Raw genomic sequence first — 23,905 nt, 5'->3', positions numbered from 1 at the left:
CCGTTTTTGAGGAAGACACGCACCTTTGGGTATTACATAATATTTACATTTGTAAAGTCTGGTTCCTTTGGGGTTTGGAATAGATTCAGGTTCAGGCGGTGAACACGAGTTGAGAAAGTGTTACTGGGAGAATTCCGTTTACTATAAAAGTGATGGAAGCAACTGAAGGAAGCATCAGACACCATTCTCGTGTTCAAGAACTCAAGTAGGACTAAAAAATGCGTGCATCACTAGCTGTTGGAATCTTCGCTGCTTTGGTAGCTCTTTCGTGGTCATACCCGGCTGCAACTGATAATGCTGAGACACTTTTGGCCGTAAATCAAGCCCAGGGTCATGAAAACGAATCAGGACGTCAAGTTAGACAATTTGGATTCGGTCGAGGATTCGGCGGAGGATTTGGCGGTGGATTTGGTCGCGGATTTGGTGGTGGATTTGGACGAGGATTCGGTGGTGGATTTGGCCGCGGATTCGGTGGTGGATACGGTGGTGGTTTGGGATTGGGAGGCGGATACGGTGGTGGACTCGGAGGTGGTCTCGGCTATGGAGGCGGTTTTGGAGGCGGATTCGGTGGTGGATTTGGTGGTGGATTCGGCGGTGGATTCGGTGGTGGATTTGGAGGTGGACGCGGTTTCTACGGCTAGAGAATTATAGAATATTAAATGAATGTTTTAGTACAAAATAAATTACTATATTAGTAGAAGGATATATGTTTTTTGTTTTGATTTATTAACTGGTGCAATTGCTATTTGTATTCGATGCGAATCCTTGTATTTTCATCCCCATTCCATGAAATTGAAGAAACATACTTGGCGTCAATTTTATTATTGCTTATTTTAAAAGAATATGATAACTGCAAGATAGAAGTATCTGTAATGACCCCATTATGGTCAAGAAACACCATCAACCTTGCCAATGCCACCAGTAACATGCTCGTGGAGGCTCAATAGGTTTTTAAAAAGTGGTTCCAGAAAAAATTACCATAAATTTACAATGGTCACTGGTAGGCTTAAGCTTCTAATGAATCTACCAATAAATGGTTACAAATCAAAGATACAAAGTGGAAATTCCAGTCTTAGGTTCTTTTTCGTAAAACTAAATGGGTTTTGTTTTTCTTTAACTTAGACGCATCTATTCGCAGGGTTTAGCCAAATTGAAAGCGATGTGGAGTCTGGTGTAGTCGAAAATGAAAACAAAAACAAAGTAATCAATTCATTAATCGATCAAAATTTTAGATCACGAGGTGTAGGTATTAGGCTCAGAGGGCAGCAGACGGGTCATTTGGTACGGTCTTTTTTTGTATAGTGCGAAATACTGTAAATTATTCTCAAGAATTAGCCAAGAACTTTATTAAATAGGCTGACCATTGGAAGTCCGTATAATGATGAATAATTTCCAGCATAACTCATCTGGCATAACCTGATCCATGTTGAAAAATACAGAATAGGCCATAAAATAAAAATGACTTAATAAGGAATTAGAATTCAGGGCCTTGATGGGTTCTTACTGGGCCAAATTTGAATATGATTTGTCTGATTACTATAAAAATGTTTAGAGCCATTGGTAAAATTATCAGTCGTGATAAAGAAACAATAGTGAATTGAGTAAGGACAAAATGCGTGCATCAGTAGTTGCTGCGGTTTTCGCAGCCTTGATAGTCCTGACGTGGTCTCACCCAACAGCCCTTCAGGACCAAGAAGGCAATGTTGAATCGCTTTTGGCAGTTCATGAAGTTCAGGGCCATGAGGACGAATCTGCACGGGAAGTTCGACAATTCGGCCATCATCGAGGATTCGGCGGTGGATTCGGTCGTGGTGGTGGATTTGGACGTGGTGGTGGATTTGGCCGAGGTGGTGGATTTGGACGTGGAGGTGGATTCGGTGGAGGAGGCGGGTTCGGAGGCGGTGGTGGATTGGGAGGAGGTGGCGGATTCGGCGGCGGTGGTGGATTTGGAGGAGGTGGAGGTTTCGGCGGTGGCGGTGGTTTCGGAGGAGGTGGTGGATTTGGAGGAGGAGGTGGCTTCGGTGGAGGAGGCGGATTTGGAGGTGGTTTTGGCCGATGAAAAGTTATTAAGTGTTCTTGAAATTAGCTGTTAATAAAAGCATCTGTGTAGTGTGTTTGTTTGACAATGTGATTTATGTTTTTTTAAACTTTTTGATTTCTAGATTTTGGAAATAAAAGATTGTTTTTCTTCTAATTTAAAGAACATTTAATATTCTGCATATACCGATATTTCGGGAGTCAGTTGCCACCTTCTTCAGTGCCATTTTAAAAATATAAATGAAGTTTCTACAAGGCAGAGGTTTGAAGAGCTACATATGGTATAAGTTCAATTGGGTGGCTGGATTATGGTTGTTTTCTGATCTCCCTGTTGCTCCCTTGACAGATTTCTAATTCTTTGTGGGTATTTGGTGTGGATCCTGAAATGATCCTTGTCAAACCCAACCAAACCAAACCAAAAGTTATCCCCTTTCATTCAATTTTGATACCAACAATTCAGTTGAAGTTTTAACAATCCACTTTACTAGCTTAGCTGCTGACTACACCCTCCCTCATCCCTAGAATTAACCAATTTGATAAATTTGCTACGACTAACGAAGAACAATTCATTATGGCCCCTAAGGTTGAAAAGTGGGAGGTGGAATAAAACTAGGCGCTTTAGTGCTTTATCTGTATCTTTACCAGCTTTCATTACTGTTGAAAAGTCTAAAGATATAGCTATAGGCTGACATATGTTCCAACTGTGCCTATTAGTCATTGGATGATGCAGTGTATTCCTATCTATGGAAAGTAATCGAAATCGAACTGTAAAAAGTTGGTAAAGCCTTTTATTGAGAAATTGCTATCTCTAGAATCCGAGCTTTTTTATTTCATAGAGGGTCGCTGAATAAATCTGTGCTATTTAATGCTTAATTTAGTATTTTGTAGTTGCCAGTGTGAACGACATGAAGTCGTCGAGATACATGGTGGTCAGAGAATCGAACCTAGGGCTCAGTGTTTCCTGTTTCACTATCAGCCTCAAGTTTCCTAGTTTAAGAGCGAACTCCAAAAAGGAGGTACGAAATTTTGCAGAAATGGATATACTTCTTCATTGTATTGCCTGGCCTTTCTTGAGTAGCTTACGAGCGCCTAAAATACCCGCCTTCTTTTGAGATAAGATCGATTCGCATCTTCAATCTTTAATTTCTTCATAAGTTCACAAATGCTGAATAGACAAACCATTGATCGAAATAATTGATATTTAGCGGTAGTGGTGGAAAATGGTGTGGAAAATATAGAACGTGGAGCAGGTATTCCCATTTCATGCGAGTAGGTCCGGTGGTATCTGGATGTCGTCTCCTGGGAAGTAGCTCGATGCCGCGACTGCTTTCCCCGACTTCCTGTGAGACTTGGATAGCTACAAGATCTCCGGTCAGGATGCTTCCTCCTTGTAGAGGGCGAATCTGTTCCCGGTACACCCAGGGCTACTAAGCCAGCACTATCCCAAAGTTCTCCTTGGAATTTGAACTTGCAGATGCAGCTTTCGAATGGTGGAGATTTATCTGGGCTATCTTAGTGGTGACTATTGGCTCCGTTATTATTTGGATCTCTCCTCCACTGAAGGAGAATAACCCTCCTCCTCCGACATGGTGCTTTCTTGCAAGTTACCGTCCATCCTAAGCCATAGGAGATCTAGGTCTAGGTCGTCCAGCTTCTCATTTTTATTGGACAGCAGCTCTACTTCCCTGTTTGATTCAGTCCTTTCCGTTTCTATGGTCTCCGAGATTCTTTCGGGGACCTCGGTAAATTTTATACCCGATGTCTGCTCCGAAGTGTCTTTCCTCGGCTTTTCCCTATGAACATGTACAGGAGTTCCCTATTAAGGCAGGCCTAGACCGGATACCGGTTGTTGCGCCGTTGATGATGATGATGACATGTACAGGTATGTTGCCAAATCTACAATTTATATGGCAACTCTGACGTTTCATTGCCTCGAGGGATCGGTCATCAACTATCATCAACAATCGTGAAAAGTCTATCTCCACTTTCTATCTTGTTTCTGAAAACTCTCCATAATCTCGTATCGAGATCCTCATTCTGAGCGATTAGGATGCGCATGAGATCTTCCGTCTCTATTGCTGCGGCTTTCGGAGGAAACACTGTCACCATGTCAGCTCCTGGTATATCATACCCAGCACAAGTCGACAGTTTTGCTCCTTCCCCGCCTCCAAAACCAGTGTGCACTGTCCTCAGCCGCGCAGTCCACCAGTATGTGACCTGGTCGAAAGGGTATCCCGGTGAACACAAGGTTCACAAGGTTGCACATCCACCTGTCGAGAAGGTCTTCAATAGTTTCCTGCTCCAGATGAGTGTGTGTTTGCTCGGAAAATGTTTTTGGCGGTAAGGCCAGTCGAATGCCTTTGACCGCACTGGCATGGCTAATGGCGGGCTTCCTAATTCCTGCCTTCACTCCTAACTTATCCGGGTTTTCTCCCCTCTTAGGTTCAGGTTTGGGGTTTTTTGGGAACATTCCTATCATGTGGGCTAATCTGTGATCGTTAACAAAAAGTGAATATGGAGAGGACACTTAGAACAGAAAACCGAAAAGTCGTTGATATTTGAAGACTGATTAACAGTAACGGCATCTTAGGCACACGCCCACGCAGTGGTAACTGATGCAGTAACCAACGGTATCGCCTTATAAGCGGACTACCTTCAGTGGGAAGTCCATGTTCCTCCCCGCATGGGCGATACGTGACCGGGATAGAGTTGTGACTGGTCGGTTGATGTGGATGTTTCCTACGGGTTTCGGAATCCAACATGTGATTTTGTTACAATCCTGAGACGGGATAACCGTTGTTTGGTTGAAGTACCACCCCCTAAGCGAGGGGAATACCTGAGTTAGTCCAGCTTACTGAAGAGATGGGCAAGAAGAATAATTTTTGAAAGCCTGCGGGGGGCAGTTCAAAGAAAGAGCTGGAGCTGGAGGAATAATACTTCCTATAGAGCGCAGGGGTAGCGTAAGCCGGTAATTGTCACGGCCCTGGTCCGTCAACGGAAGTCTATGCCTAAATTTCGGACATCTACCCGAATAAAATTATGAATGTAAAAATGAATTATCAACAACTTTGGAGGATAGAGAGATATAGATGCTACTCTGGTTGATTCAGATCAGAAGAGCATTGAGTTATTTGCTGAAGTGATAATGAGGAGGTGGCGAGCCTGGAACCCTTTAGACGAAGTGGTATGCTTCGCAATCCACTCAGACGAATGGAAGACCAGGCGTTGATAATGACCATGGCTCTGTCGGGCACAGCCACCAAGAAGTGGTGAATGCCAACAAAGACAAAATTGATACAGTGCTAGCTAGATAGGTAATACCCTGAGCATGCCTTATAAATTCGTCGGGCCAAAGCAGAATGTACCCCCACTATATAAGATGGTGGTCCGATATCTTAAGAACTCCTGCAGAAAAACCATGGGCGAATTGTATTCGACGGGTCAATATACAGGGAATGCAGGGCTGTTACAAAGTCCTACGGTGACTCCATTGCAGCAGGTGGGTATTGCTACCAAGAGGAGCTAGTCACGCAAACAGCTTGAAAACGGAGAGTTGTAGATGGCAAAAGCTGCAAGGATCCAACAACAGGAACACGACGTCTCAATTTCAAATCGGGTTCGCAAATGAAATCACAGATGATGGGAGCAAATATTTGTATAGCCGAAGACACAGCCAAAACTAAGAAAGCCCCATCGGGATGCGATTATTATCGAGAACAGAGGTGACCTTTCTTACGCTGAGATTCTGCTGAATGTCAAGCGGAATCCGACACTAGTTGCCTAGGTTACAGATCAGAAGAACGTAGAAGGCAAGACTTCTCCTGGAGCTCTAGAAGACACAGGACGAAATGATACTCAATTACTTGGTATGTATCACAAGATAGCTGTGGAAATAAATCAATATTTGGGGTGGGATGTATAGACCAAGTATCTGAGAAAATGCTAAATGTATTTCAAAAGATAGTTTTGATACGAATGCAGATCAAGTATAACCATGCTAGACTATCTGGTGCGTCGAAGAAGTCGTAAAATTTGTTGAGGCAGCGAAAATCGAGCCTTTTAAAAAGACTTATTACATCAAGCTGTCAATATCAACTTGAGCGGTCGAAAACCGAAAGCTCAACGTTGCGTTAAGGGCGTCAGACTAATCATTTTAAGGTGTCAGATATATTCTGCATCTGATATGTTAGCTATCAGTAAATTCAAAGGAAAGAGGTAATTTTCACTTAATATAACTTTGTTAATAAGTGAAGGATTTTCATGAAACTTTCCAATATCGTGTTTCATATTATTATCTACATCGCTAAAATTGCAATTGAAATTAGCAAGATATAGTAATATTCTATTATTAACTCGAGACCTAAATGTCATATAGGGAAATTACTATGTTTTTTTTTTGCGATTTCTGGATTGAGTGTTTTTTCAGCATGAGCTCTTGATTCAATTATACTCTTTTTGATCGCCTATACCATCCCTTTGCAATAAATTGTAGAATTAACTTCTATTTCGGCCTCTGCATATGGACGGTCTGACAAACCCTGAACGATGAAGAGAATTGTGAATGATCAAACTGGAGGTTTGTAATGGTAAATCTGAGATTGCGATGGTCAAAAAACTCAAGCTCCATGGGGATTCGCGTGCCCCAATCGAAATGAACTAAAATACAAAAAAGACGCCCGACCGCACGCGTGGAGGATCACATCCTCGCCTGATGTTTCTCTTGCCTTAGATAATTTGTGAGGCGCGGCCTCTGAGGTTCTCGCCCCTCTTTGGGCGGTTGCTGGAGTCTTGACACTTGGCGCCAAATATCTCGATAGCAAGCCGCGAAAAATTCCCGATAGTTGTTGGTTCGGTTTCGGATCCACCCCCAGAGATCAATATCTGACAGACGATCTCGGAGAGCGTCCCACAGATCCGGCATTGAGCATCTAAGTTGTCTTGCCGATACTCCCAGTACCAGTCTGCCCTTTCTCCAGAAACCAATTTGTATGCGTAGGGTAGGTAGGTAGGTATCAGTGGCCGCTCCGAGGAGCCCAATTAGCGCTTTGGTGCGCCGTTTTGATGCCACAAACTCCTAAGACCATGACTGTTGTTATTGGAACAGGGAAGCAGAGTCCAGCTGGCTCGGATCGTCAGAGCCAGCCCGTAGCATTCACGAAGGAAAGCAGCTCTCCGACCCTGCAGCTAGAAATCTCACTGAGGTCCCCAAAGAATGGTTTACCCAGTGTCCGCAGCCTGACTCGAGCCAGAGCCGGGCAATCGCAGAGAAAGTGCATAAGGGTTTCCCTTCCTTCTCTGCAGCTTCGGCAATGCAAGTTGTAGGGTAAGCCGAGCCTAGCGGCATGGTCCCCTATGGGCCAGTGCCCCGTGCAGACCGCCGTAATCTTGAATGCATTTGCACGCGTCTGGCACAGGAGCTTTCGTGATCGGGCTATGTTATGAGCGGGCCAAATTCTCCTTGATTTGGCACAGCTTGTAAGCCTTCGCCATCTCAGGCCCGCGGCTGCTAGGTAGTGCGAGTAGACTCGGCCCCGACAGCCGCCAGCGGAACACCGACTGTATTCCCCGAGAGACTGCCAAGAGCAGAGCCTTGCCTGGCCAATCCGTCAGCCCGCTCATTCCCCTCTATGTTCCTATGCCCGGGAACCCAGAGGAGAGTTATCTTGAGCGTGCCGCCCAGATGATTGAGCGTGTCTCTGCACTGCCCCACCAACCGGGAAGATGTCGTCGTTGAGTACAAGGCCTTGATGGCTGCTTGGCTGTCGGTCAGAATGGCTATGTTACGCTTGGGGCTTGAATCACGCTCCAGCCATCGACAGACTTCCAATATTGCCAGTACTTCGGCCTGGAATACACTGGTGAAACCTAGGAGACCATACGACTTGGATACACTGTGTGTATTCGAGAAAACCCCCGCACCGACTCCATAGGCCATCTTTGATCCGTCCGTAAAGAATACCGTGTCATAGTCTTGCAACACGCCGCCGGTCTTCCGCTTTGCCCTGGTTGGAAGGTCCACAACAAAGTTTCTCGTGAAGTTCAGCTTGCGTGTGACATAGTCCGTGGGGGATGCCCAGATTTCTCGAGGTATTTCATCTAGAATGTTGCTGTGGCCGTAGGACTTTGCTACCCACCATCCGGACTCACGTAGTCTGACGGCACTGCACGCTGCAACATATTTGATGTGGAGGTCAAGGGGGAGGAGATGCAGGAGTACATTGAGAGCATCTGCCGGGCAGGACTGCAGAACCCCCGTAGCACCTGCATACGCGGTTGTTTGAATCCTATTAAGCTTCGTTCTATTGTATTTCTTCTTCAAAGCATGCCACCATACAATAGATCCGTACGTGAGGATCGGACGCACTACAGCGGTGTACATCCAGAGAACCATCCTCGGCCGGAGACCCCATTTCTTGGCAAAGGTTCTCTTACAGGCATAGAAGGCTATACAGGCCTTCTTAACCCTCAGTTCTATGTTCAACCTTCAATTTAGCTTAGGATCCAGGATTACACTCAGATACTTTACGTTAGAGGAAAGAACCAATCTTTGTTCATTCAGTCGTGGTAGATGGAATTCAGGTATCCTTGTCTTGGTGGTGAATAGCATCAGTTTTTGGTTGGGCTTATGCTGAGTCCGCATCTTGTGGCCCACAGGCACATCTTTCGCAACGCTCCTTCCATGATGTCGCTCATAATGGACAGAAACATCTCTGATACTAATATCACCAAGTCGTCGCTGCTGTTCAATGTACGTAAAATTTTGTCCATTACTATTAACCAGAGCACCGGTGAGATAGCACCACCCTGGGGCCTGCCTCTGTCAAGTGGTTGCCTCCCAGATCGGACTGGATAATCCTGGTACTCAGCATGGATATAATCCAATGCGTGAGATACCCCTCCAATCCAATACCGGTCAAGGCTTCCTTGATGGCGTTGGTATTGACGTTGTTGAAAGCTCCTTCTATATCCAAAAAGGCAGCAAGGGTATACTGCTTGTACTGCAGTGACCGCTCAACCGTGCCAATTACCCCGTGGAGGGCGGTTTCTGTGGATTTTCCTTTGAGGTAGGCATGCTGGGACTTAGAGAAAGGCGTTCTCTCCATAATCGCCCTTAAGTGAATGTCCAGGACGCGTTCTAGGGTTTTTAGCACGAAAGAGGTCAGGCTGATTGGCCGAAAGTCCTTCGCGGACTCATGATCTCGCCTGCCCGCTTTCGGTATGAAAACCACTTGTGTGCGCCTCTAGGACTGCGGTACGTATCCTAAAGTGATGCAGCTTCGATAAATCTCAACAAGCCACGGCACAACCCCTTCCTGCTGCTTCTGTTGTATGACTGGCATTATGCCATCTGGGCCTGGAGATTTGTATGCGGAGAAGCTATTTATGGCCCAGCCGATCCTATCCCCGGTAATTACCGATTTGATAGTCTCGCACAGCTGGGGTTGCCGCAAACTCTCCAAGCGAGGTTCTGATTCACAGTCCTCCTTGCTGGAGGGAAAGTGCGTTTGCACCAGCAGCTCCAAGGTTTCACTAGAAGATTCCGTCCAGGAGCCTTCCGACTTTTTATGGAAGGATGGACTCTTATGTTCCTTGGACAGAATCTTATTGAGCCTCGCGGATTCACTAGTGCTTTCAATGTTCTGACAATAGTCTAGCCAAGACCGCCTCTTGGTGGTCCTGATGGCCGACTTGTACTTTTTTAGGCAGTTCTTGTATGGCTGCCAGTATTTTTGCCTGTAGCAGATGTTGAAGATTTCTCTGGTCAACTTCCTGAGACTAGAGAGATCTTCGTTCCACCACGGTGGTAGGGTCTTTTGGCTGTACTTAGCAGGGCACCAGACTTTGAAGGCGGTATCAAATGCCTTCTCCAGAGCCCCGACCTTTGACTCCAGTTCGTCTGTCGTGCCAATCTCACCAATTTCCGCACCGGAAAGTTTGTTCTTAATTACCTGACCAAACTTTCCCCAGTCGATCCTCCTGGGGTCTCTAAAGGGCTTTGAGACCTCTGCGGCGAGATCTAGACTGAAGAGTATCCAACTGTGGTCAGAGAAGGATCTCTGGTCAGGCACTCTCCAGTCCTCCATCTTAAGAATCCCATTGTCGGTTATTAGGGTGATATCAAGGACCTCCTCCCAACCGTCACAGTTCTCCGAGCAGGGGAAATGAAAGGTTGGTGTACTGCCCCTGTTACACACCGATAGATTTGAAGTAATAATAAAATCAAAGAATGACTCACCTCTTTCGCTGATTTCGGAGCTGCCCCAAAGCGTATGCCTTGCATTGGTGTCGCAGCCTATCAACAGGTTGGCTTTCTTTGCTGTTATGGTGTTCGTCAGATGTTGTAGTTCTTCTGGCGGAGCTGATCGGTCATGAGCCATGTACGCCGAGGAAATATACACGTTCTCTGCCCCCACCTGCTCCAGCATAACCACAACTAGGTCACTGGAACTCAAGTCCGGGCACAGGAAAGCGTGCAGACTCTTCCTCGCAAGAATACATGCTCTAGGTTTAGCCTGATCGGCGTCTCCTGTGCTGTGGAATAAATTAAAATATTTGCTTTGGAGCCCTTTGATGGTTCGGTCGCTTCCGACCCAGAGCTCCTGTATTAGTGCGATGTCGATCTCTTCCTCTAAGTGGAAGACGAGCAGATTAGTCGAGGCACACTTGCAGGCACAGTGCTGCAGATTTATCTGCGTTACCCTCAGCATGATCTGCTTGCGTGGGGGGTTTGTCAGCTCCCGTCGACCGTCATCTCCTCCAACAGCTCGTTGGCGGCGTCGATTGGGTCAAGGTCGTCGTCCGGTTTTGCAGAGCGGAACACTTTCACTTTGGCATTCCTGACTCCGAACCACACTTTATAATCAGCCTTTTTCAGTGCCTCCAGGCACTCCTCGTTTATGCGAAGTAGTACGGGCTGGCTGTTTATCTGAGGTTCCTCCTTCTTTATAACAACCCAGTCGTCCATGGGAATCCCGGGGTTGTGAAGGCGCAGGAAATGGACGAGCTTGTCCTTCTCCATGCGGATCTTCGACAACCAGATGCGAGCGACCGGTCTCCTGGGAATCTCGTCTTAAGGGATTATCGTGAGCTTAACGCCCTCCCAGGCGTCGCTGATCTTAGCGACACACGAGCCGAGAAAGTCCTTAGAGAACTGGTCCATGCAAGCTATTACGTGGAACCCACGGACCACCTGAGATGAATCAAAGTGGGGAGTGAGTCCCGGGTGTTTGCCTCCGGTCTCCAAGAGATGTTCATAGACCATGCCCGACAGTCTAGTCCACTGGTCCCCACCTCCAGCGTTAGTTTGCCGCTAGCAGAATTGCCATCCGCCAGCACCACACGTAAGTGACTCCTGGCCGCGTCGCTGAAGGGCTTCGCAATACGTGGCTCGCCGGCTGACGGTTGCTGTACAATTTCCTCCGTATGTTGCTTGGTGTCTGCGCTCTTGCCCACTCTGCTCCGTTTCTTATTTTGTTAGACCTCGTCTTGAGATCGGTTGCGTTTTAGAGCGATGGGCTTCGCCTTCTGCTCGTCAGCCCGGCGTTTGCTGTGATATTCATCAACTATCGCCTGGTATTTAGCGAGGTATTTTTCATCCCGCTCGTCGACAGTACCGGCCTCCTTATTCTTGGCAATCTTGCCGAGAGTATGCATGGCTTTCTGGTACTGGCTCTTGAGCAAGACACCCGTGGACCTTCGCTTCTTAGCCGGTTTGCGGCGACCGACATTCTTGTCGGTTTTCGCTTTCGAGGGATCCCCCGACGCTGAGGACTTCGGGTCAGGAGTACTATGTCTGGTACTTGCCGCACCCAGCTTGACGGCAGTGGGTTCCAGGCTGGAAGCCACTAGTCCGTCTGACGCCTCGCTCCGGGAGGTCCCTGCGGTTGGTTTCAGCACAACGGTGCTACGGCTGGCACCGAGTGTGCTGCTCTCGACGGCCACTGTCTCCTGGCTGGAGGCCAGCAGCTCGTCCTCCGATGATGCGCCTGGCATCATGGCCTCCTCTTCTATCGTCGTTTTAGTTTTTTTGTTAATTGAGTCCACGTCTTGGTCCCACGAGTAGTCCGGGAAGAATGTCCACTCTGGCTGGCCTGGCCACCAGGGTAAGGGTCGCAGAGTAATATATAAATAAATCAAAATAAAAGGACTGGCGCGAAATCAATCATTTTCGTTTGAAATCAGAGAACAAAGTGAGGATGAATCATTGAGGATAGAACGGCACAGTATTTAGTCGACTACCTCCGTATTTCATCAGGGATCCATTTTACCCGTCACTTCTTCCTGACAAAAAAGAAAGAGTTTTTCATTTTTCAAATTCTGAAACAAGGAGATAGTCGTTTCACATAACAGCAGCTCGGACGGCAATACTTTCCGATATATAGCCGCAAAGGCCGGTAGATTCAGAGACTTTTGGAAAACCATCACTTATGAGACGTTAAGTCTTAAAGACAAACACATTAAACGACTAGCTTTTGTGGTATACTATCAAGGATAAGACGAGAAATTTTACTCTATAAAGCAGAAAAGGAAAATTTAGGCTTAGGAACGCTTGCATTGGGAAAAAAGGCGTGAAACCTAAAACTTGAAAGATGAAGTCAAGTGTACGTTGACCCTAGCCGGGAACAATGTTTAGACGCTATTGTTTGTCTATCCGAGACAACTAAGTATTGAGCCGGAGTAGGCTATCTTCCTTTGATTCAAGGAACCTGAAATTAGAATATATTAGGCCTGAACCTAGGAAATGTGGGCCCCACGTTGGGCGCCATTTGTAATGATTAAAAGGGATTATGATGATCAGACGACCATCCTGAGTGGCCGGAGATGATCAAAAGGGGAGGGCTATCCTAAAAACTTAACAAATATTGAAGCTCCAGCAAAGTGCGTGCGATAGCTCCTCCCCTCTTGATCGCCTTCTGCCACTCAGGATGGTCATCTGGCTATCGTTATCCCTTTTAGTTATTACAGGTCATCTTGAACTTCTATGTTGGGATCTGCAATTGAATTTTGAGAACCTTTTATGCCTTTAGGTGGTATCAACAATAGGTCAGATATATGATTATTATGTAGACTATCCTCTGGTTTCTTCGTATAATGAAAATATCAATTTGTGATTATGGTTCTTCTAAACTTTCCTGTATCTTATCTCAGGAAAGTAACCATCAACAATTTACGCAAATCACGCTCAATCAAACGTAAACGTACAATAAATTAAAGTAGGAAAGTAAATCATCTGTGAATGACCAAATTTAGATATCTAAGTCACGACTGAACACGGTCATCTAATATGATTTCGACAGGGAAAAATATTGATATTTGCCTTTGAATAATCGGAAAAACACCGCAACAATGCGTTTCTGCTGCGCGTGGAATAATAATGTAATTAGGAATACTTTGCGCATACATATATAAATAGGTTGGGTTTTGGGAAGCTGGAATCATATTTTGTGAAGTGTCGGACAAGTTGTAATCAAAATACCCTGAAGAGACTAGCAGGATGCGATTTCTACTATTAGTCGGACTTTTCCTGGCCTTATTGGCCCTCGTTCGTGCAAGTCCTGGCAAACAAGGCGACCTCCAAGGAATCAGCTGCAATGAACAGTTCGCATATCCTCGTGAAGCGGCTAATCAAGAAGCAAAACCTGATGAAGGATTTCGTCCGAATAGAAACGCACCCAGTGAACCCAAAGGAACACCGAATGCATGAGGATCAAGGAACAAGTTAAATATCGTGTGATAAATTAGAAACAAATATATATATATGTCGTTTTGATATAATTATAAAAAGTTTGTGATAAGAGAATTTGATTTGTTTCATAGATTTGATGTGGAAGCAAAAGAAATTCATTTGGGGAAGCATTGAACATTCAGGAAGTGCCAACTTTCACGGTAGTTTTACAATGATTCGGCTCAATATTTAATGAAATGTCAAAATTAGTGTTTGTGTTTCAAAATGCCACCACAAAAAAAAACCACAAGGAGGAAAATCCCACCCACCACAACGCAATAAACAACCTGATTTATTGGTACCTATGTTGGGTAATGCAATATACTTTGCCAGGAACTTGATGGCTATAACTGTCTCCGAGAAAAATGCGTGTGACAGACAGACAGACAGGGAGGGAAGGATACCCAGGACATAAAGCCATCATGGAAGGCGAGAGAAGGAGAAAATTTACTGTGCAGGGGCTTTAGGTCATCAATATCCCGCGACAGCAGTGCCTCGGTGGTGAACAACTTGGCCACCCGGGCATACACTGCTAGACGAGGTTTGGATCTGCAGAGGGAAGTACCACCTTACCGAGAACACCAGTAAAAAGACCAAACAAAGGTGAACTGAAGGCAGAATGTTGGACGAAAAAAAAAACCGTGATAACACCCACCGCATATGATCAAGATGCGCGACAGCAGGAGCTACTTCAGGACCAAGAAAGGGACCAATTCAAAAGAAGTTCATTAACTAAGAAATCTCCACCAACGTCAAATACGGTAAAGGATAAGGTACAGGTAAAGTAAATAAACGCCAAAAGTGGGCTTGTAGAGAACAGAGTCCCGATCCGAAGGAATTACCTTTCACCCATGTTGAAACAAAAATTGTTGAACTGCCCGAGTTATACTGTGCCAACAATGTCGCCAGCGACCCAAGTGACACCTAACCGTTCTGCCATCGAATCGCGGCGAAATAAACGAATACTCAGCAATAATCAGCAGACGCTTAAGAGGAAAAAAGGCGGACTGGCAATTCTGAAAGCCAGCCCCAATAGTTCAAAAGGAGGAAAGCATAGAGCGAACCTAAAAAAGTCGGTTGCGAAACCCAAGACGAACGAAAGCAATGTATGGACTAAGGTTACCAGCAAGAAAGCCAAAGGAAAAGCAAAAATGGGAGTTCGTCCAGAGGCGATTGCTATCTCCAGTAAGGCAATCTGTCCTACGCCGGGATACTCAGAAAGTTCAAAGCTGATTCCGACCTAAAAGATCTGAGCGGAAATTTGAAAAGAATCCGAAGAACCCAAAAAGGGTCTCCTGTTTAAGCTGAAAATATTCAGCGTAGACAAGACTGACGACTTTCGCACTCAAGTTAAAAACTCGCTTGGAGAGAATGCCGCAGTGCGTGTCTAAAAATCTGAGATCTCTAGGCAGTGTAAGGGTCTCGATGAAGTGACATCCAAAACAGAAATTTGTACTGCTCTGAAGGAGCAATCAAGTTGGAAGAATTTGCCAAGGAATCTGTTGTGGGTTGACAAAAAGCCTATGGCTACTCAAATGGTTATAATACGAGAGGCAACGCAGAAGTTCTTGGCGGCCGGAAAAGTTCGGATTGGATGGGTTGTCTGCCTTTAAGAGAGCAAACTTCACTAAAGAGGTGCTTTAAACGTCCCATGTTTGGACACTTCGCGAAGGAATACACCCGCGACATTGATCAGTCCTATCGATTCAGAAAGCGTAGGGAGAAAGGTCATATTGCCAGGGAGTGCAATAGGGACCCAAAATGCCTATTGTTTGAAGTAAAAGAGGGACATATTGCCGGATGTGGTAAATGTGCGAAATTTAAGATATCGCTGACTGCAATGAAAAAGTGAGGTTTATTTGAATTGACTTCAATCATTGCAGGGTTGCTCAGAATTTGTCTTGAGCAGACCACGTTCGATTCTGAAATGGAAATCTCCATCATAAGTGAACCGCATAGAAACGTCACGGTGGCATATGAGTCATAGATTCGACTGGTGGGGCGGCAATATAGGCTTGCGGTTGGCAGATCATATAATGTACTGCAAGTTAGGCAACGAGTCGCTTTGTGTGGGCGAAAATAAGTGGTGTATCTATATAGCCAGTGTCCGGATGGCCCAAGTGGTTATAGCGCTAGGTGTCGTAGCGGAAGGCCGCGGTTCAAATCTCACTGGTGGCAGTGAAGTCCATAGTGTTTTACGTAGGCACCTGTCGTGAGACTTAATCCTACGATCCTCTTAAGACACGGATTGATTTTGTGACCACAATCAGAGCCCCGCTGAGACAAGCAACAACGGTACCAGTCTATGTCAAGTGCGTGGCTTAGCATTCATACTGGTGGATGCAAGAATTACCTAAATCTCTACCGAACTATGGAGTACGGCACCTGTGTTGATACGCAACACCAGGTCGAGGCCCGAAGGTCTCTTCTCGCTTGAGCATAACCACAACCACCATGAAACTCCCACTAGGGGGGCCAACCGCAAATAACCGAGCTGTCCTCACATACCCGAAGTATGTGAGCCCAGCGGCTTTCCCGGTTCCCATGGTACCAGTATACCCCTGGTAAGATTTCGTGACCAATTTGCCACTTCAGATTAGTCCCCGTGCAGACTCGGGTTTGATAGCCCTGATTAGGCCTTTGGAGCATTCGCCTACTGAATCACGGCCGGCAAACCAAAGTGATTACGGCGTCTCCCGGTGCCACCACTATGGAGGTTCTCCTCGGCCACTTGGTTTTGGTTTGGCCGATAGGCTTGCCGCCCCATCTTCCTCGCCGCCACCTCTGAGCACCAACTCACTGGTGGCAGAGGGATTTGTTATCGTGACTGGATTTCGGATACCAGTCGACTCAGCTGTGAATGATTATCGGAGTGAAATCAGGGTAATAATCGGCGAGCGCAATGCTGACCACACTGCCTCCTACGGTGTACTGTAGTGCACCGTAACGGTCTTGAATGAAGTGCTCTAACACACTTCAAGGTCCTAGTCCAATTGGATTGTTGCGCCAACGATTATTATTATTATTTATATAGCTGCTACCCCCCGTCAAATTTGACACCGTCTGAACGCGAGCAAATGCTTGATAACCTTACTCTCGACGCAAGGGGACGAAACCCAAAGATAATTGCTGGTGAACGCATGGTTCAACGCATGGGTCCTTGAGTGTTGTAGCAGAGAATCAAATGCAAGGGGGCGCAGTTTATTAGAAGCTTTTTGGGCAGATGAACATAATTTTGGTTAACGAAGGTGTTGCAAACATTTTTCAGAAAGGGGGTCAGGCTCGGTTGTAGACCTGACCTTTGTCAGCACTGGGGCGTGGTATGTCCTGGTGCGTCAGCGAACGCTACACCCACAGCACTTACTAGTTAACCGACATGTTCGCTGAGTTGTTCGAAGCGTGCATGTCTAAGGGGATATTTCAAATGGCATGGAAGCGGCAGAAATGAGTACTTCTCCCTAAGCCTGGTAAACCTCCTAGTAACCCATCATCATACAGACCCATAAGTCTTTTGGACACTGTGGGGGAAATTTTAGAGGGGGTAATCTACAATAGATTACTTCCGGTTGTTGAGAGCCAAGGCGACCTTTCAGATCGCCAGTCTGGGTTCTGTAAAGCCAGCTCAACTATTGATGCCATCAAATTGTCTACTGGTGCGACTGAAGATGCAGTTCACGGAAAGGGTAGCAGCAAATATTGCGTGTTGGTAACCCTGGACGTGAAAATTGCATTCGATTTGGCCAATTGAAATCTAATACGTAAATCCCTAGTGAAGGTTGGTATTCCCCCTTATCTCGCTACTATCGTCGATAGTTATTTAGCTGAGAGGTGGTATGACACCGATGATGGACCCCAGGAATACGTGGTTCCCGCGAATGTTCCGCAGAGCTCCGTATTGGGCTCGCTACTGTGGAAGATCATGTAGAATAATACACTTAATCTCCCCCTTCCGGAGGATGCCACAGTGGTGGGTTATGCCGACAACATAGCAGTGGTTGCTTTCGCATAGCATTTCGAAGATGCTGAGTTATACTCAGGCGAGGCAATCCATGCTGTTAAAAGTTGGCTAGAAAGCTCTAGTCTGACACTTGTGGAGGAAAAAAACGGAAACGGTCCTCATCATTAAGCGTTGGAAGAGAAATACGCCTGTATTAGAATTGGAAATCATATCATGACTTCCAAGCCGACCATCAAAGACTTGGGAGTGCTGACAAACAGCGAGCTCAGTTACAGGCAGTATATTTGTGAGAAATCATCCACTGCAAGTATGGCCCTGGCAAGGATGATGCCGAACGTGGGAGGACCACGGTATACTTCTAGGTTGTTTATAGCCAGGTGGTGATCTCAATCATGGTCTATGCAACCCCAGTTTGGAGGCAGGCGTTTCGGATGTCAGTTAACGCTAAAAAACTGAATGTAATCTACAGGAGGGCAGCCGTGAGGGTATACTCTCCCTTCAGGACTGTCTCAGATGATGAAGCATTCGGCATCTCGGGAAAGATGCCGATTGATATCTTGGGAGATGAGATGAGAAGCCAATTTTTCCCTTATGGCAGATGAAGGACGCTGAGAGAGAGAGAGAGAGATTCATAACTAGATAGCAAGAGCGGTGAGAACGCTCCGGAAAAGGTCGGTGGACTCACAGGCTCATTCCTGCCATCAAGAAGAAGTTAGAGAGACGACACGGTGTGATTAATTATAATCTCACCTAATTTCACCAATACCTGCACAGGTTTAAACTGGAGACCTCACCCGACGGTCCAGATTTGGATGGAGTTCCAGAGGACCCGGAAGGGAGGAATCTAGAGGAGGCTCTCTGGAAGATGCTGGTACCAGAAAATCTGGCGCCGAAAATGGTAGCATATCAAGCGAAGAATTGGGATGTGATCAACTCCGTGATCGCATCTTACCAGAACAAATTGCGAAAGGCAGAGGAGAGGAGAAAAGCGTGATCACATGCGCCGCGTATAGAAGAAAGGTTACCAAGCTAGAGTGAGCTGACTCCGCTCGGTGATTTAATATCTTGTGGTGGTATCGCGGGACAGGGAGGGAGTCGGTGTGGTTTTAGTGGGTAAAAATTCGCTGGTGTTCCCAGAACAGCGTCCTTTGAAGGTTCCACCTCCTGAAAAAAAAGAAAAGGCAGACAGACAGTAAACTGATTTTAATAAGAAAAGAAGTTGATCGTCAATACTCCGTATATGGGCTCTACCGCCTTGAGTGCGATAATTGGAGGCACACTTTCGTGCTCCCTAATGTTACAATGCAAACATAATGGATAACATAATGGATTGGGTTAAGCCACATCTCGAAAGCTTCATCGATAGAGAACAGACTAGTCTCTTCTCTGAATCGTCCACGTCCACGTCCACGTCCACGAAGAAGCATCTAAACAGCAGGGAAATCAGAATTGGTTGGTTGTTGTGTAGGATACAAATCCGGGCTGCTTCAACCAAAAGTTAGAGATGTTTGGACTATGGGCACATATCTGCAACCTGTCGGGGACCGGATAGAAGGGCAACATGCCGCAAATGCGGTCAGGCAGGCCATAAAACCAACACCTGTAATGTAATGGAGAGTTGCGTCCCATGCAGGGACCGTGGTGCGTTTGATGAGAGCATTGGGCGCACTGCGGGCTCAGGACGGTGTCCAGCCTTCAGAGCAGAACTGGAAAGAGCTAGGATGAGGTCAATATTATTCGCATCCTAGAAATCAATATGCACTGGAGTGCAACCTCTAGCGAGTTGCTAGCGCAGTTCACTGTGGAGCCCAAAACACAGTTAGTACTCATTAGTGAGCAGCACCAAAATAAGGACCCAGCTTCGCATGGCACCCTGACATATCAGGTACCTTTACCAACTGATTTCCCGACGGCACCCTCCTTAGAGTTCTTGTCCAAGGCCGAGGGGACGGCTTTGTCTGGATTTGGTGTTTAGGGATAAGATTTTTAAGTGTGTATCTTACGACGGACTTTTGACGAAGGCATGATGCCCCGGAGGACGCTATCTTGGGCACAGAGGGGTGGACTCTGGTCGGGGCTGACTTCAATGACAGGGCGCTTGAATGGGACATGCCTCACCTAGACTCCAGAGGGAAGCGAATTCTCGAAATGGCGGCGAAAACAGAACATTCCAGGCGTAATACATCAATACACTGCTTTCTAAATGGTTGACAGCTGCTCTTGTGCGCCACCTCGACACTCTTTCTGTGCATGGAACGTTATGAAGGAACACAGGGAGGTTTGTCGAAACTCTTGGAACAGGTGGGAACGTGCTGGAGGGTATTCCGGGGGTGGTGGCACTGCAGCTGATACTGTCGTAAATTCAGTTATGAACCTGATAACGACGGCCTATGGAGCTTCCATGCCCAGGGCATCGAGACGGGGCCAAACCTTCTTGTATTGATCGACGATGGAAATTGCAGAGATCCGGAAGGAGTGTCACAGATCTCGCCGCATAACACAACATCTGAACCATCGGGAGGACGCATGTACCATAATGACGGAGTACAGATCAACCAAAAGGAAACTCCGTAGGGCAATAAACAGGAGCAAAGCTCGCTGCTGACAAGACCTGATTGACGAAGTGAATGTGGACCCGTGGGGACTCGATTGCAAACTGATAACCCAAAAAATCGGGGCTCTGCGGAAAACCTGTTCATTTACGTCCGAGCGTATGGACCACGTTGTACGCGCATTATTCCCTGCACACCCCGTACTGGATGATAACATCAGCACGGAGAGCGCCGAGGACTGTCCATTTTTCACTATAAATGAGTTGGAACAGGCAATGCTCTCTATGAAAACAAGAAGGCGGCAAGACCCGATGGTATTCCAGCGGACGTATACAAACTGGTATTCCAACATCGGCCGGACCTACTGTTCTGCGCATTCGACGCATAGCTGAAAGAGGGCATTTTCCCTTCTCGTTGAAAGGTGGGGGCTTGCGCAGATCAACAAAGAAAAATGAAAATGCGATCCCGAGTTGCCGTCTTCATACCACCCTTTTGTATATTAGGATTGTCTTTGGAAAACTGCTTGAAAAGCGGATCAGAAGTAGATTCGCTGAAGCGATATGCGCGGAGACTTATCTCAACGGCTGTTCGGTTCTAAAGCAGGGAGATCCACAGTTGATGCTGTCGTGCAAGTCGTGGATGTCGTTCGTCGAGCCGAGGCACATAGCGGCCAAACTCGACGGATGGTGCTCCTCATAACGCTTGACATTCTAGGCACATTAGACAATACTTTTCACGTGCCGAACTATCTCTTATGAATATTGAGAGACTATCTGAGGAGCCGCTCCCTGCTCTATGAAACGATAGAGGTTCAGAGGAGGGTTGAGGTCACGTCGGGGGTAGCGCAGGGTTCCACTCTAGGGCCGGACCTCTGTAACGCTACCTATGATAGTCTAATTAATCTCGACATGTCAGAAGAGTCGCGCTTGGTCAGTTATACAGATAATGTCGCGGCGCTTGTTGCTGGACGCACAGTCGAACTAGCGCAAAACAGACTTGGCATATTGATGTGACGGGCAAGCGGATGGATGACTGTTCAGATGGACTGGGCAGTTCATTGGCAATTTAGGTGCGTGGCTGAATCGGAAGCATGGTGAGACTGACTATTTCCTTACCCGGTTCTTAAGTGGGCATGGAGGTTTTCAGTCTTACCTGCACAAGATTGGAAAGACACGATCTCCGGATTGTATGTTTTGCAATGGAGTTGTGGACAACGCCCAGTATCCCTTTTTTCTCGTGGAAGGTGGGGTGGGATTCGTTAGCAGCTCTATTTAAATGCAGGGGCTCTCTCCAGATAACATTATGGAGTCGATACTGAAGAGCGTTGGATTTCTCCTTACTTCTCCCCCCTTCCGTTGGCAAAAGGAATTCCCTGATTTGAAGGGTTCCACAAGGTGGGAGAGTTCGGGGACCAGCCCGAAGTAATGTGAAAAATGGTTCTAGGCTAGCTCTCTGGCGATGGGGAGGTGGTTAATTGAAAGTTCGACGACGTACCGTTGCGGGAGTCTAACACTCTCATGCATTCGCTAACCAAAAATGACGTAAGGCTTTACTGGATTTTTAATAAGAATTCCCGAGCCTTGTCCTCTTCCATAAGGGTGCTCAGTATCGTAAAATTTGTAGCCGGATATCATAACATTATATTTTTCGGTGAGATGAGTCTCCGATATAAGGAGGAAATCGATCCCACTGTTGACAAGGAATACCATTTTATGTTGGCTAATACCATTTGCATTCCAGTGGCAGATTGTCGCTGAGCGAACAATTCTCACAAGTTTACGTCAATGATAACAAAAAAAAAACCCTAATGACGTGCCTTTACAATTTGGCGCTAGACAAAAAGTTGTCATCGAAGCCGCAGATAACTTGTTTTTCTTTTGTCTGAAAAATCATTTTAAGCCCAATCGAAGAAACCACCACAATTCTCATAGGGAGGGCGGGGAGAGGGTTCGACCAGAATTCTCTAAATTCACTCATATGTAGTTGAACTAGAAAAATGAGTCGTGGAATGGTTGTTTTTGTTTTTCGAAAACCGCTCATAAATTTTCCTATAGGAAAGCCCAACTTTCAAAAAGTTATAGGGTCATGGTCACCTCTAATCTGGTTGCCTTTCGCGATTTAGGATGTGGTGATAAAATGTATGCCGAATATAGGCTGAACTTAGATTTTACGCCCCAATATGTAAGGGCAATTTTATTTCGCTTTCAAAATAGGTGCCATGTTGTCCACCATAATTAAAAGTAACGAGTCATAGACATCTTAATGATGTGATTAAGTGAGAAATCTAAGATGAGTTCTCAGATTTCTAACCTTATCTCGGGGAATCGGAAAAAAACCATCCATAGAGAATGAATGGTGGCACTGAGTCATTCACCTGACGAGATTTCTGATAGAGATTTCAGATTATCTTCCGACAAGTCATTAGATTAGAAAACCCCCAAAAAAATTAGCACTTACGCGAGGCATAGATTGATAATTAACAGATGAGTACAATGGACCAGCTGTCTGTGGGTACAATGGCCATTATCGAATTGGTGAAAAGTTAGCTTCGGCATATAATGGTAAACAATGATCTGTCTTGGCTCCTCATCAGCAGCATTAAGAGGAAAAACCCCCAAAAAGTTGTTGCCCGACAAGACAATCTACTGTATCAGGTTAGGAGCCGCATCTAATAATTAGGTAAAATTTTTGAATATAGGAAAAAACTTAAATCCGAACTACGATAGATTAGAATTCCGGTTAATGTTCTAGATGAGAGTGAATCGGATATGCGTGCAGATGACCACCTCTTTGACTACTATAAAAGTCGGGGGATCGATGGAAGGAGGCATCAGATACTTTCGGTTAATTCGAGGAAATCGTTTCTAGGAAATCACACTAGCTAAGCAAAAATGCGTGCATCATTTGTTGTTGCAGTCCTTTTGGGCTTAGTGGCCTTAACATGGTCCTACCCAGCTGCTGAGGATAATAACGTCGAAACCCTATTGGCCGTGAATGAAGCACAAGGACACGAAAACGAAGCAGGACGCCAAGTAAGACAGTTCGGTGGTGGTCGAGGATTTGGAGGCGGCTTTGGCGGTGGCCGCGGAGGAGGATTCGGCGGTGGCTTCGGCGGCGGCCGCGGAGGAGGATTCGGAGGTGGACGAGGTTTCGGTGGTGGTTTTGGCGGTGGACGTGGTGGTGGCTTCGGCGGTGGTTTCGGTGGTGGATCTGGTGGCGGCTTTGGTGGTGGAGCTGGTGGCGGCTTCGGTGGTGGTTTCGGAGGCGGCTTTGGCGGTGGACGCGGTGGCGGTTTCTTTGGTTAAAATGTTAGATATAGAAATGTAAATTAAAATAAATTGTGTATATACTGAAGTCACACGATTTTTATTTGGCAGTCACTTTAGTTTTATACTTATGTGGAGGTGGACAAATTTTATTGATAATAGTAGTATTCGCGCCAAACTTTCCAATATCAAGCCTTATATTATAATATATAGGGTTGGCGTTTTTATTTTTCTGGTGAGCTGCAACATTTTGCCACATTTCCGGCAGAATGGGTGTGACACGTTGAAAACAGGTCTTAGTACGTAGTCCTTAAAGGGACCCAATTGCGTCATTGATCGAAATCTGTAGGTAGAAGTTCGAAAGAGC

At 46.1% G+C, this 23,905-nt stretch overlaps 3 protein-coding genes across 3 annotated transcripts; all 3 read left to right on the top strand.

Moving 5' to 3' along the window:
- The first annotated feature begins 218 nt into the window (after positions 1-218).
- On the top strand, positions 219-641 carry LOC119646210 (glycine-rich cell wall structural protein-like). Its single transcript, XM_038046593.1, has one exon. The coding sequence runs from the start codon at positions 219-221 to the stop codon at positions 639-641; it is 423 nt and encodes a 140-aa protein (XP_037902521.1).
- A 919-nt stretch (positions 642-1,560) lies between these two features.
- LOC119661648 (glycine-rich cell wall structural protein-like) lies at positions 1,561-2,200 on the top strand. Its single transcript, XM_038071080.1, has one exon. The coding sequence runs from the start codon at positions 1,613-1,615 to the stop codon at positions 2,057-2,059; it is 447 nt and encodes a 148-aa protein (XP_037927008.1). The 5' UTR covers positions 1,561-1,612; the 3' UTR covers positions 2,060-2,200.
- Positions 2,201-23,163: 20,963 nt separating this feature from the next.
- Positions 23,164-23,577, top strand: LOC119646205 (glycine-rich protein 5-like). Its single transcript, XM_038046587.1, has one exon. The coding sequence runs from the start codon at positions 23,164-23,166 to the stop codon at positions 23,575-23,577; it is 414 nt and encodes a 137-aa protein (XP_037902515.1).
- Positions 23,578-23,905: the final 328 nt, after the last annotated feature.

This window comes from Hermetia illucens, chromosome 1 (assembly GCF_905115235.1).
Source record: "Hermetia illucens chromosome 1, iHerIll2.2.curated.20191125, whole genome shotgun sequence".
Taxonomy (NCBI): domain Eukaryota; kingdom Metazoa; phylum Arthropoda; class Insecta; order Diptera; family Stratiomyidae; genus Hermetia; species Hermetia illucens.
Note: the sequence above shows the minus strand (reverse complement) of the source record. Positions and strands in the feature narration are given on the sequence as shown.